We start from the raw sequence: 13,617 nt of genomic DNA on the forward strand, positions 1-13,617 counted from the left end.
GGGATTGAGTTATAATATACGATATTTTAGTTTTTACATAGTTTTGTTGAGTGTCCTCTTTGTTATATTTGATTCATAAAACATTACCTCACATGTGTATCGGTGCACCTTCTGTTTTTGTATTAATAATGTGAAATGTAAGCGGTGGCCCGAGGTCACCAAAGGGGATAGTATCGTATTTCCGCTGGTCACTGAAGGCAGCACCGGGCCTGCAGCTTCGGCTTCCTCCGGAATTCTCCGTAAACCGTCGAACAGGCTCGTGCGTCTCCGAACACCCTCCGGAGGACACAGGTGAAGACCGTCTCGTTCTCCATGACAGAGACAACCGGCTCCGTTTCACAGCTCTAATAACAGACATGGCGGAGCAGGGGAGCCACCGGCTGAGCTGCGGTTCCCCGCCACCCGGCCGGAAGACGCGTTTGTCCGCCTGACATGAGCCCCCCTCTGGCCGCGGGCGGACCGCTCTGCGTGTTTGTCACAACAAGAGGGCGTCTACGTTTCTTATCGAGGGCTTGAACCGAGCGCCTGCGGTTTGTGGTATCTATGGTATCTTCCTCCCGAGTCGGAAACAGCGACGTCCCGAGGAGGAGCGTCCACTCACTCACGCACCCCCCACCCACACCCACCTCAGCCCGGTGTCTCTCCCTGAAGAGCAGCTGGAGCCCGGGACTCGCCGCCGACACACACAAGAGCGAACATGTTCGAGACCAGAGGAATCCCCTTTGTCCTGCTCGACGTAGCCTGTCTCGTCCTGGGTGAGTGTTTGGTCTTTTCCTGCTGCTGCTGGTTCCCAACAGGATCTGATCTGTAACCTCGCGTGTGGGCATCGAACAGCCTGTCGTCACGTGAAGGGAGTGGTGGCTGGTTCTGTGTTACTGAGACTTCTTGCAACGCCATTTGTTTGAACCTCTCATTCTTCCACTAACCAATCGAAATCTGTTTTTGTGTGTGAGAAGTAAAGGCTGATCAATGGAGCGTAGAGTCCCATGTTCTCTGTTTCCATTGTATTTAAATGAGCGACACTGTTTTTTAATTCAAATATGACATTAAACTCAGTAACTAAGTCATCATGTCGCATATACAGTATATGGTTACTATGGTTACTGTCTCATTGATAAATGTTAATTTACTTTAAATACTCAAAGTGTATAAACACGCCTTTACATAGGATTTCTATATCCGAGTACAAGTGGTGTTTTAGTTGAGTTTGCACCTAATAATCATTTATATTTTGATTTACATGCAGATCATGTTCTAAATTGGTTGATCAGTTGTTGGGACAATAAATTGTGTTGATTGTATGTTCGCAGAGTCGTAAGTGACGTGTTGAAAATACCTTGTTTTCTCTGATAAATGGGCTAAAATCCTAAATTAAATATTTCCCTTTTTTGCTTTGAAATAATGACTTATCGATTCACACACCTATTATTAGAGCACATGTCGTGTCTGAGATTTTGCAGCTCACTCACTAATGTTGAATTCACTCAAATATTCAAAGTTAACTGTTTTTGTCCATAAACCAGTTTCCACTCCCTTTACTCTCAAACATATAAAACAACAACAAACAACAACATTTCTGAGAAAAGTGAGTTATAAGAGGCACTCAGAACATGTAAGACAAGTGAATGTCAGACTGTCAGTACAGTTTAAGATTCCTGTAAGACGTCTTAGAGAGCAGCCATGTTTCAGTTCTGCTGAGACACGGCCTCTGAGGCTTCAAATCTGATTATGGATAAATGATTTGTATGATGACTCATCAGGCTTTGGCTCCACTTGCACACTCTCAAGAGGGACTGGGCAATACAACATTATCCCTAATATAATTATTATCGATAGCAATATAACAAAAGTCCAATATGTCGATATAATGCTTGTGCAATGTGTAAGCTCAGTGAGGAGGTATGACACATAATTGATCTAAAGCAAAACCTTTTTAAAATTCTGAGGTAGATGATTTAAACAAATTGTTATTTGTTTTTAAACTTAAACAAATAACAATGTGACATTAATCGTGATACTTATCGACATTGACTTTATCTTGCTATAATATTTGGCCATGCCCTTCAGCCCTCGTATGTTTTGCTGGCAGGATGAATATAATATTGTTTGTACCCTTCATGCACATTTTTTTCAAGATGTACAGAGATACTCTCCTTGGAATAATAATTGGGGTGTTCTACGCAAAAGCTTAAATATATGTACCGAATGCCTCAAAGTTTGAGGAAACTAAACCGATAATGGTAAAAAAAACACCAATCAAAAGTGAAGCACATTTTCTGGGTGCAGGGGATCGGACCTGGTGAGGAGCAGTGTGACTGTACAATCTCTGTGAGCTGTTTAGACGACTGATGCAGACGCCAACTTGATTATTCTGCTAATGACACATGCACGCACACATTCAATTATAATCATCTGTGAGAGTCCCCAGACTGAGGCTCTTACCAGCAGTCATGCTCGGCTGCGTGTAACACTGACACTGAATGGAATAAGAACATGAACATGATAAATGTGAGTTTCTGAAATGAATTAGCAGGGACGGAGAAGGTGCTGCTAAAAAAGTCTTGATAAGATATCACATGGAAATATTTATCTATGCTACAATATATCCACACTTTTCTTTATTTCTGTATTATGTGCTGTGGAGCTGTTTGGTTGCAGATGAGATCAGAGTCAATAGTAACACTGTTAGAAAGTTACAGTGGGTTCTTGCCCATGTCCTGCCGTGGGCGTGTTTCTCTCCCGACTCACTGGCATCTCCAGCTGTTGTTGCCCGTCAAATTCTGGATGGCACAGCTGAAGGCGTGAACAGCTGCAGAAGCAACAGAACAAAAATACCAGAGAGAAGATACTTCAGACTTTTTTCTGCCTTTTATTTGACTGGGACTGTAAATGTGCAATAATACAACAGACCCTCAACTTCTGTTCAAATGGATGAACAACTCTGGGCTGAACAGTCAGAGAAATGACGGCAGTGTTATCCTCTGTGGACTTTGCACTCTGAAAACAAATCAGCCTAATCCATTCACTTTTCCATCAAGGCTCTGTCCAGAGACGTGACAACTCTTTGTGCTACGTTAATGACCAATTATAACGCTTTTTCTAGCGCCTGACCAATATGTATTGGTTTGGTGATAATGCTGATATGAAAAGAAAACCTCTATGTAAACAGGACACACAATGTGAATTAATGTTTTATATTTTTACATATAAATATGTTTATTTTCTCAAAAGGAGTGGGCTTGTGGCAGATTTAGCACATTGTTATGGTTTCCCCATTGGGTTTAGTAGCAATAAGAAACATATAAAAGAGCTAATAGTATTCTCAGTTCAGTTGCTAAAAAAAGGTTGGTGGTCTTTCACCTCCGCCCGAAAGATGACATAGTTGAAGACCTCCACCCTCCCTCAGCTCCCTCGCTTTCTCTACCATGTCTTACTTCTTCCTGCCTTAACTCCTCCTGATCTCTGTCCACAGGAGGTCTGCCTCTTGCAGCCTTTAACCTGGGTAAGATCCGCCCTTACCAGAGGGGCTTTTTCTGTAACGACGACAGCATCAAGTACCCGTTCCACAACAGCACTGTCACCTCCACAGTTCTATACACTGTGGGCTTCGCCCTGCCCATTAGCTGCGTAAGTAGGAGTCATGACGTAGTTTAGAAACGACCAGTCTCATGGAAAATGAGCCGACGTTCCAGCCACAGGTGTCGCGCATGACAGTAAAGCATTCCAAGGTGCGCCAGGGTGTTTGGTTAGATTTTGTGTACCAGCACACCTACAGGGAAAGCAGAACTTATTGTGATCAGTTACTCTTGTTTCTCCTTGTGTTAGGACTCACAGAGCCAGCAAAACCAGTATGTTTGAAGGCCAACACATTGTCATAATGACTAGCTGTTTGTTTACTGGCGAAACTACAAATCATTTCAACTGTCGCTGTTATTGAAACCAAATACTGGAAATGTTCTTTAGTTCTACTAAGCTGACGGTAAAGGAGGATGTCCACTTTATGCTACCTGTCTCCACAACAATTGAACAAAATAATAAATTCTGCTTCATCTATGCACACGCACGCGCACACACACACACACACACACGCACACACATATGCAAGTTCATAAACAGTCCTAGAGCAAAGGTTTGTTTGATCTCACTTACCACAGGCTTTATGAGGCTTTCTGCCATAAAATGATTGTTTCAATCAGCTCATAAATCTTCATGAGATGTCATTTAATATTCAGGCTACAGATAAAATACAACACAAATTATATTTACTTTCCAAACTATTTATAATATCGTCAAATATGTGATTAGTCCAGCCCTAAACATTTAGTCCAGTCAGACACAAACTCAACCTCACACAAAAGACCAGAACCACAAATGAATGTGTTAATCTGAATGCGGATGATATGAAGGAAGAAAGGAAAGTATTTGTAGTTGCATTAAATCTGTGTTGCTGTTTTGAATTAGTGCATCACACATGCAGGCCGCGTGCTGTGTCCCTCTGTTCCTTAAAATAGCTGGAATGCACTTTTGGACCGGAGCGATCGTTTTCTGAGAAATTGCTCAGTGAGTGTGTGTGTGTGTGTGTGTCCTCTTATTACTTTGTAAGATCAGTAGTTAATCTCTTCCACCAAGTTCTGTATGTATCACGAGTATTCATAACCTCAGTCTGTTGCTCTATTTATATTCTTAAATGTTACTGTTGTCTAAACTGCAAACAACGCAACGTCTGCCAAACTGCGGGAAAGATATAATAGGATGTAAAGATGGATGAGAAATAAAAAAACTGCGGTTTGAACAAGAAGGTGCGTAATGTGGTGTTGAGTTTCAGTCATGTTAGGGATGAAGAGTCTGTGAGATGGCTGCTTCTTCTCACGCACCGACAGCTTCAGCTTCCCGTGGATCTGCTGGATCGAAGTCAACCACATCCCCAATAAAACAAGCCGTCAGCTGCACCTATCACAGCCTAGGAGAGAAAGTTCCAGGACTCACGTCTCATTTACCTCCTCCTCAATGTCTCTTTTGGTGCTCTGAGGTTTGCTCTTTTAACTTTCACTCTTTAACAGCACTCAACTGTCTCGTTCCACTTATAACCATTAATATTTGCAGAAGATGGCGGACGTTGCAGGGGACGCCTCTCTCGCATGGCCACCGTCTCCCTCTCCGCACAGCCACAGACTGTTGCATCTGAGTCGCTGGGACATCTTTGTAACATATTTTTTTTATTTGTGTTTTTCTCTCACTGCTTCTCTGCTATAGCTGGACTCCCGTTTGTAATACTCAATGTGCAACACAGTCCTTTCCGACGGGGCTTTTTCTGTAATGACGATTCAATCAAGTACCCCGATAAAGAGGAGACCATCTCCTATCAGTTGTTAGGGGGGGTCATGATTCCCGTCGTAATACTCACTGTAAGTGCATCAGTTTGATACTCTTCGTATCTTCTTACACTCAATATTTGCTTCTCATCTTCATCCACTTTTAACTTCTTTCTTTCTCTTTAACCATGGGTGCTGGTTTATTGATTATTCTGTAATGTATGTGTTTTAACTGCTTGAATTAACCATCGCTACCATTAACCTTAGTTTAGTTTCCTAATAGCATGTTGTAGAACCTGTTTTCAAGATGACATGGAGAGGCGCTCTGAGACACGCCGTTAAAAGCTGGACAAAAATCAATTGGTCAGTAAGAATCAGCTGATTTCAGACTGTCACAGACTCAGCTGCGTTTATGTCTGCTGATATGACCCCTTTTATTATACAGAACAACAATTCAGAAAATCCTGTATTTATGTTTATTTAACAAAAACAATGTTCATTTTTTAATTCAACTTCAATGAACAGAAGTCTTTCACTCTGTTATATCGGTATCAGCAGCCCAAAAATACTTTGTACTTCTTCCAAAATCTGCAGCCACTGTGACAGGAAGATACTTAATGAGGCAAAGGCTTCAGAAGCAGTGAGGTATTAACCTCGGACTGTTGAATAAACAGGATAGAAACTGATGTAGCAGTCACCTTTTCTTAAATAGACCCAGTCAATTCTATATAAAAGCAGTGAAAATATTTTTTTCACTTAAGAGAAGTGAAGTTTCCATACTGTAGCTTTAACCTCCACGGATGAATGAAATAACGCTGATATTCGTCCTCTATTGTAAACATACTGTATAAAATGTATAGCTGGACTTAGTTGAGGTAAAGCAGCTCTATTAGAAACCGACAACCTAAATCTTTAGTGACACATCAGCAGAAGTTTGCAGTTGTCTTATTCTCTGCATTTGTAGATACGGAAAGCAAAGCGGCAGCGTAAAGTTCCTTCAACAGCTTTTGTGTGAGACGAGTCTTCGGCCCCTGGGCCTGTTATCTGATCACACTGTGACCAAACAAACACATTCACATGCATCACAAGGCCAACAAGGGGAAGTTATGAGTCATTCCTGTGATGTATCCCACAGCTCAAATACACAAATGATATACAAACACACAAATGATATACAAACAAACAAATGTGTTACAATGACATTTAACAACAGGCATGATCTAATATAAACATTTACAGCCAACTAAAGGATTCAAGTTCATTATTTTAAGTGGACATCTTCCTTTGCTCATTATATTTCCAACAGTATTTACTATCTGAGAGGAATGCATTTCGTACAAATACTGCCAAAACTTAATAATAATAATAATATTTGCTGTTGTTCAATGTATTTAAAGGAATTGTTTGACATTGATATTGCGTTCTTGCCCAGAAGAGTTATTCTACCACTCTCAGGTGTCATGTTGTTAAGTAGAAGGTTGACGTCCTATGGAAATTGGTTCTTTAGTTTTTGAGTCATTCAGCCGAAATACACAAAAGGAAAACCTAACCCACTTAGCGGTGGTGAAGCTACAGCCAGGCGATGGTTAGCTTAGCATAATGATGTGAAAGAGAGGGAAACAATTGGCCTGCCTCTGCCCAAATGCTTTGAAAGAATACATTTATCTTAATATGTTGTTTGTAACACAATGTATTGTTTTGCAGCTGCTGTAGCACTTTGGCCCAAGGCTAATTTCCCCATGGGACAATAAAGTCTATTTTATTGATTTGAATATCATAATCTCATATTGATGCGCTTTATCTTGTTTGTTTAATCCATAAAAAGGCTGGTCTGTGGTGGGAAGGTGATTTTAGTTTAGAAAAAAAAGACAAATCAGCTGTGCTAAACTAAGTAAGCTGGCTGCTAGCTGTGGTTCATGATTCACCAATATGAGATGTGAGAGTGGTATCAATAATCCTCCACAAGAACAATTGTGTCTCTTTAAAAAAGTCAAACAAATCCTCTAAAAGCAGTTACAGAAAACAGCTTTCTCTGAAGATAGTGGTGAGGGGATTAGGGAATATATTGCTGGCTCTGGTGTTGAAGAATTCTTTCAGTTGCATTTTGTTTGTTTACCTGTGCAAACGTCTGACTCTGTCTCCTTCCTCCCTCCCCTCCCTCTTACAGATGATCATTGGCGAGTGCCTTTCAGTTCATCTAAATCGCATCAAATCCAAGTCATCTTTCGGCAACTACATTGCTTCTGTTTACAAAGCCATCGGCACCTTTCTCTTTGGTGCCGCCATGAGCCAGTCTCTGACCGACATCGCCAAGTATTCCATCGGCCGGCTCAGGCCACACTTCCTGGACGTCTGCCGGCCCGACTGGAACCAGATCGACTGTTCATCAGGGGGTTATATCGAAAACTTCACTTGCACCGGAGACGCGACCAAGGTCAACGAGGGCAGGTAGGGCTCATTTCATCGCAAAACACCTGTTGTCTTTCCCTGTTTTATTTGTTTCAAATTAAACTCTGACCATTGTTCTTTTACTGCTACCACCATTGCCTGAATAGAGTTGATACAAATGTTCATACACGTCTTAAGGTATTTCTGTCCATTAAAAGCGATGAGCTCAATGAGCAGCAAATCAGAGGTGACACGATTCTCTGCAGTCACCACAACACACAAGCTGCTCTGCTGAAGGTAGCTGTAGGTTTTCTGTTTTGTTTATTTCTGGTGAAAAAGCTAAAAACTCCAACTGTTCTGCTGATTTCATCTTCTCAAAACAGAATTAACTTTTTCATATATGGTGGTGACCTGGTATTGGAATTTCTTTGAATTTAAAGACAAAAAAAAAAGGATGGTTTTATCTAAGAAAATAACAAGCAGACTAGTGAATCTTAACTATAATTTTTAGCTGCAGTCTGAAGGTTCTTGTCTAGTTGCAGAGTAAAAAGATTTGCCGGACAAAAAGCTCTAAACGTCTTTATGTCTGTGCGACCACAAAGGGCGAAGTCTAGCACAGTCACTAAAGAACCTGTGAATCGGTATATGAAGACTTTTTCAGCTGTTTATTTCAATCTGAGTTGTTCAGATATCAGGAGGACAAATGTTTAAGAGAGGCAATAAGAGTGTTCCAGTTAAAGGGGTGGATTTTAAATAACAGATATGATGAGAAGCCTGAAACTTCACAAGTTTTGTAATGCTTGTAATGCTTTAAGCTCAGGCGCATGTGAGGCTCTAAGCGGATCGGTGCACACAGATTATATTAAGGAGTGTTTACAGTGAAATGCTGGGCGAACCTTTTCTCAACTGGAGATAGTAGAGCAGAGTAACACTTCAGGAATCTGACGTTTCTGCTGTGATTCCAAGCTGTTCCTTATCAGCTCAGAGCAGCAGGAAGCAAAGTAGGCGGAGAGGATTTCCACTTCCCATTCTGGTAACAACCACGGACAGCAGTGGTAATTATAGAAGCAGGGGCCTGAACGGTGACATCAACTGTTCCCCTCGTGTCAGTGCAGAGGAGGATTTTTAAGCGCTAGGAGGAACCTTCTACGCTTTACTCCTCTGTTCTTCTTGAAGGTCAGGTCATTGTTCTCACAGGTCGGAGTGTTTCTCCGAGCCGCAGCCCCTGAGTCTGAGAGCTGAGTGGAAATGTGCCCACCCACCCGCTTCTCCTCTCCTGTACATTACCCGTGGGTGTGGTGCACAATTGTTGACATTTCCTGCAGCCTTATCACTTCGTACACTGCAGTGTGTGTTTCTTTTCTTGTTAGACGTAGCATCAACAGACGTCAGCAGGCCAGGAGAAAAACATGGTGACACAAGGAATACATCTGAGGCTTTTAAGATGTTCTGCTTTCTCACTAACAGAGTGAATACATGCAGCAGCAGAGGAGAGAGCAGGTTATGGATCCTCTTACAGAAACATGATTCCTCCTCCGCTGACTGCCACAGAAAAGAGGAGGCGTGCTTTCACAACTGCATTTGGTTTTCCTGTAAAAGAGAAAAATACATTAAGCTGGATGAGACTTTAGTGGGAATAGGTTTGTTCTCTCGTAAGGAAGGAATCCACAGGACACAAATAATTCATGCTTACTGAAACCGTGAATACAGAATGAGTGCAGCTCTCTGTGGGTCTGGCAGAGCTTTAATCTGACGCCACAGAGGTCAGTGTTAGCATGGCATTGGTCAGCTGGGTTGTGTTACCATGGCACCAGTGGTGTGCTGACGGATGAATCACTAACTCAAGATGATGATAATGAATTACCAACCCACGCTTTCAGCCTCTAAATTGAGGTCTTAATTCTTATTGTAAACGTCATATCTTCACGTATTTGGCCGCTTGATGGATAAAATTGCTTAACTTTGTTTGTGTAAGAGATGACTGAGCCACAGGGGAGTGCCTGTTGTTTATTTTGGCATAATTGTTGAGTTAAAACCCCCCCAGTGGAGCTCTTTAGCTTTTCCATGTCTCTGTGGTCCGGTTGTTGGGATTTACCTTCCACATTTATCCAGACAGCTCAGTAAACCGGCCCCTCGGTAACAAGCCGCACTGAAATACACATCTCTTCATATTCCATCCCGCAAAGCCTAGGACCCCTCGCCGAGTGCCGGAGTCGAATGGCACGCCAAATAAATCGGTGTACAGTTGCATTACAGGGGGTGTGTGTGTTCATACGAGGCTGTTTCTGCAGACGTGGTCCTGACAACGGTATGAAACCACGGCACTGTTATTATAAACAGGAAGAAACCGAGGCAGGGAGCCATGGAGGGCTCACAGACATCACACGCAGCAACTCACTTACCTGTCAGTGACCTTCAACTCCACTATAATCCCTAAACATGGGGTCTACCAGGCTGTGGTGTTGTCGTGTCCTGACTAATAACGTGTAATAATGATCCAAACAACAATACAAGACATCTCTTCTAACTTGTGAGGCTTTTTCTTTTTCATTGCAAATGAATGAAAAAGCGTCGAGTCATTGTCTTGTATTTCCTTCGCAGGTTGTCCTTCTACTCGGGCCACTCCTCATTCTCCATGTACTGCATGTTGTTCCTGGCTGTAAGTAGCTACACCAGAAACATATATCCATCTGTGCATATTCACCACAACACTGTTTTACACAGGGTCATTGCTTTGTCGTGTTGATTTACCTTATGTGCATGTTGATGAACTCAGACTGAGAGGAATCGTTTTTGGGAGTTATAACGTTAAGATGGGAAGATTGATGCCTCTCATGTCTGACCATTACATGTAAAGCTAGAGCCAGGAGCTGGTTAACTTGGCTTCGCTCAGAGACTGAAACCAGAGGGAAACAGGTAGCCTGGCTCAGCCTTTAATGATTCAGTACAAAAACCTGAGTGTCAAATCAATTCGTGCTCTTATAATCTAAACTGAACCACTAATCAAGTACAAGAACCTTTACGGAGGCAGCTCATTTGCTCCAAGCTGGATCCCTGGACCTGAGAGCAGCTGGAAGTGTTGAGAGGTTCCAACACATCTCAGCCTGGCTTTTGATTCAGTTCATTCCTAATACATTAGGTTATTACTCAAATTCATCTCTGTTAATATAAGTGTCAGGGTTCATTTTAACCCAATTTCATTGACCTTTTTTATTGATTACTTTTAAAATCTCTAATGTTTTATCTTAATATCGTCCCATCAATCCATTGTGAGGCACTTTGAGCTGCTACAACTTGTTTTATATCTATCCAGTAAATATGTAGCTAAAGGCAGGATTCAGTTTGATGTTAGCTTTAAGATGTGAAACAAAGGACTGATTCTTTTACAGTTTGGTATTTGGCTTTAGCTTTATATTTAACACAGATATTTGAGCATAGATTTCTTCTTCTGAATCTAATCAATAACAGTGAATAAGCCTGCTTCCCAAAATACCTATCGACTATTCATCTGAGCAGCAGGGCTTCACTAAACCTTCACTGTTGTGCTCGGACACTTGCAGCATCTCTGGGTTTCCTCTGCGTCCGGTCAGAGCTGATTTTACTGCCCAGCCCTGATGATAAACTTTATGAGTCAGCAGCAGGAGATATAAATAGACACTGGGACAAAGTCCTGCCACCACTCCAGAGCTGAAGTTAAAGTATGAGTAACATTTGCCTACAGATCTGTTATATTCCCCAGTCGCCAATCAAATGGCGGCGCGTCAGAGAGGGAAGTATAACAGGAAGAGCATCGGGATAAAGTACCGTTTGTCCTTGTTCCAAACAAAAAGAGGAGGCACTCCCTGTTTTTAGCACAAACAAAACAGTCTGTTACGGCCAGAATGACCTTCAGCAGATCAAAGCTTCTTAAGCAATAAATCCTCCTGCTCCAGAGGTGGTGGGGTTATCGGTCATCAGATTAAATGATGGATCCTGTAGCAGTAACAAACTGGTAGTAAACAGATTTGAAGGTCAGTTTGACGAAGGGAAATGTGGCCTGCAGATTGTTTTCTCGCCTCAAACTAAGAAAAGGAAGTAAACTATAAAAAAGAATGTTCAATTCAGGGGCGTTCTGCTGCATCACGAGCTCGTCTCTTGTGTGGGAATGGACGTTCTCAGAGTCGTCCTCACACTTGCAGGAATGTTGCTACAATCTGGCCCCTTGTTCTAATCATTGCCCCGTGTCTCTCTCAGCTCTATCTGCAGGCTCGACTCCAGGTTGAGTGGGCGAGGCTGCTGCGACCCACAATCCAGTTCTTCCTTATCGCTGCGACAGTGTACACAGGATTTTCCAGAGTGTCCGATTATAAACACCACTGGAGCGACGTGCTGACTGGACTCCTGCAGGGGGCCCTCATGGCGTTACTGGTGGTAAGTTTTACTTTACAGGGAAAATCGATTCAGGGGCCTTTTCTCATGTCATTATAAGAAACAAAGCAGTTCTCAAACAAGGACATTATCCAGAGTTTGCCTGCGACATAAAGAAAGCAGCAGGAGATTTTCCACGTCAGACTCATTCACAACAAGAACATATTTGGAGCATTCAGATGAAGGGCGGTGCCTGAGCAGAGCATGACCCTAGGCTCATATTTTAGTTTTCATCGCCAAAGGCTCTTGAATCTCGTGGTCTATCCAAGTTCACATCTTAGTCTTTGGTTTTTTAGCAGTGCACAGGTACAGCTGTATAACCAACACTCTCATCCTGCAGGTCTTCTGCGTGTCGGACTTCTTCAAGCCACGTGTGGAATCCCATAAAGAGGACATGACGACCCTGCAGGAGACCCCGACTAATGGAAACCACTTTGAGAGTACGAACTAAGCTAAGCGAGAGGTGAAGGAGGAAACCTCTGTCCAAACGCACACCCAGGACCCCAGCTCTCTAGCCTGTCATCGCACGCAAAAAATCTCTTCGTTGTACCCAGCATGGATTCAGTATGGAGTACCCACATTTTTTTCATTTAAGAAAGCTATGTGATGACAAACCAGAAGATTTTTTTTTTTTTTTTTTTTTAAAGCTACACCTCAGGCCCTTTCAGATTTTAAGACTTCTATGATTTTAGACAATTAACCGTCTTGTTCAACCCTGGTAGATTTGTAAAAGTGACTGAAAAAGATATAGATTAGAGGTCCTGTTAAGATGGGAACCATTGATCTACTGAGCCAGTGGGAGGACTTGCCTGCATGCACTCAACTGTAAAGGGTCTGACCACTGCTGGGGGGAAGAGAGAGAAACCTGTGAATGTAATCCTGCTTTGAACTTTTCCTGACCTGGAGTCAGTCTGCTCACAGATCTGATTTAGGGTCACTTTTAGAAAAACCTCCCAGAAACGCGGAACAATCTTTAATGCCTTGTTAATACAAAGGGCTAATTGTAGGGGTTAGATTTAACTCGAGAACACGCTGGAGGCTAAAGCTCATCCTAGACCTGAGGGGGAGACCCTTCTCATGTGGAGCAGCTGACTCCAGACCCACTCCACCGCTGATTCTCTAGCTGTCTAACCTCACGTAGCGGAGGAGGAAGCTTGAGCTTTGTTAGAGAGCTGGAGAGTCAGCGGTCGGTTTCCCAATCCCGTGTTGCCTTTGCTGGACTGCCGCTGCTATCACAGCTTCCTGTGTATCTACGAACTGATATAGACATCAAGTGAATAAACAACAATGTACTTTTTGTATAATCTGTATGTATAAACAAGTCAACACAGACTTTTATTGAAAATAAATGTTACAAATATGTACAGATGTCCAAAGAAAGAAACTTCACTAAACATGAAAACCAGTGAAAACAAAAGTTTTGGATGTATAATGTTTTGAGGCACTACTTATAATTAAAGCATGACTTGTTTACTTTGTCATCCAGATGTGTGGAACTATTTTTATAAAA

The 13,617-nt window shown here is 42.3% G+C and overlaps 1 protein-coding gene across 2 annotated transcripts; it reads left to right on the forward strand.

The window, feature by feature from the left end:
- Positions 1–230: 230 nt before the first annotated feature.
- On the forward strand, positions 231–13,588 carry plpp1a (phospholipid phosphatase 1a). 2 transcript variants are annotated; one of them, XM_062413334.1, is made up of 6 exons: positions 231–755; positions 5,254–5,405; positions 7,480–7,760; positions 10,302–10,359; positions 11,934–12,110; positions 12,448–13,588. In XM_062413334.1, exons 1-6 carry the CDS (start codon positions 698–700, stop codon positions 12,556–12,558), a joined length of 837 nt encoding a protein of 278 aa, XP_062269318.1. In that variant the 5' UTR covers positions 231–697; the 3' UTR covers positions 12,559–13,588. The 2 variants fall into 2 exon arrangements, with proteins under 2 accessions (XP_062269318.1, XP_062269317.1); XM_062413333.1 differs by lacking the exon at positions 5,254–5,405 and adding an exon at positions 3,473–3,627 and having other exon boundaries at positions 233–755.
- The last annotated feature ends 29 nt before the right edge of the window (positions 13,589–13,617 follow it).

Source organism: Platichthys flesus, chromosome 19 (assembly GCF_949316205.1).
Source record: "Platichthys flesus chromosome 19, fPlaFle2.1, whole genome shotgun sequence".
NCBI lineage: Eukaryota > Metazoa > Chordata > Actinopteri > Pleuronectiformes > Pleuronectidae > Platichthys > Platichthys flesus.

Coding starts and splice junctions, on each gene's coding strand:
- plpp1a (XM_062413333.1), top strand. CDS start 698: ATGTTCGAGACCAGAGGAATCCCCTTTGTCCTGCTCGACGTAGCCTGT. Junction 10,360..11,933: donor ACTGCATGTTGTTCCTGGCT/GTAAGTAGCTAC, acceptor TGTCTCTCTCAG/CTCTATCTGCAGGCTCGACT. Junction 12,111..12,447: donor CCCTCATGGCGTTACTGGTG/GTAAGTTTTACT, acceptor CTCATCCTGCAG/GTCTTCTGCGTGTCGGACTT.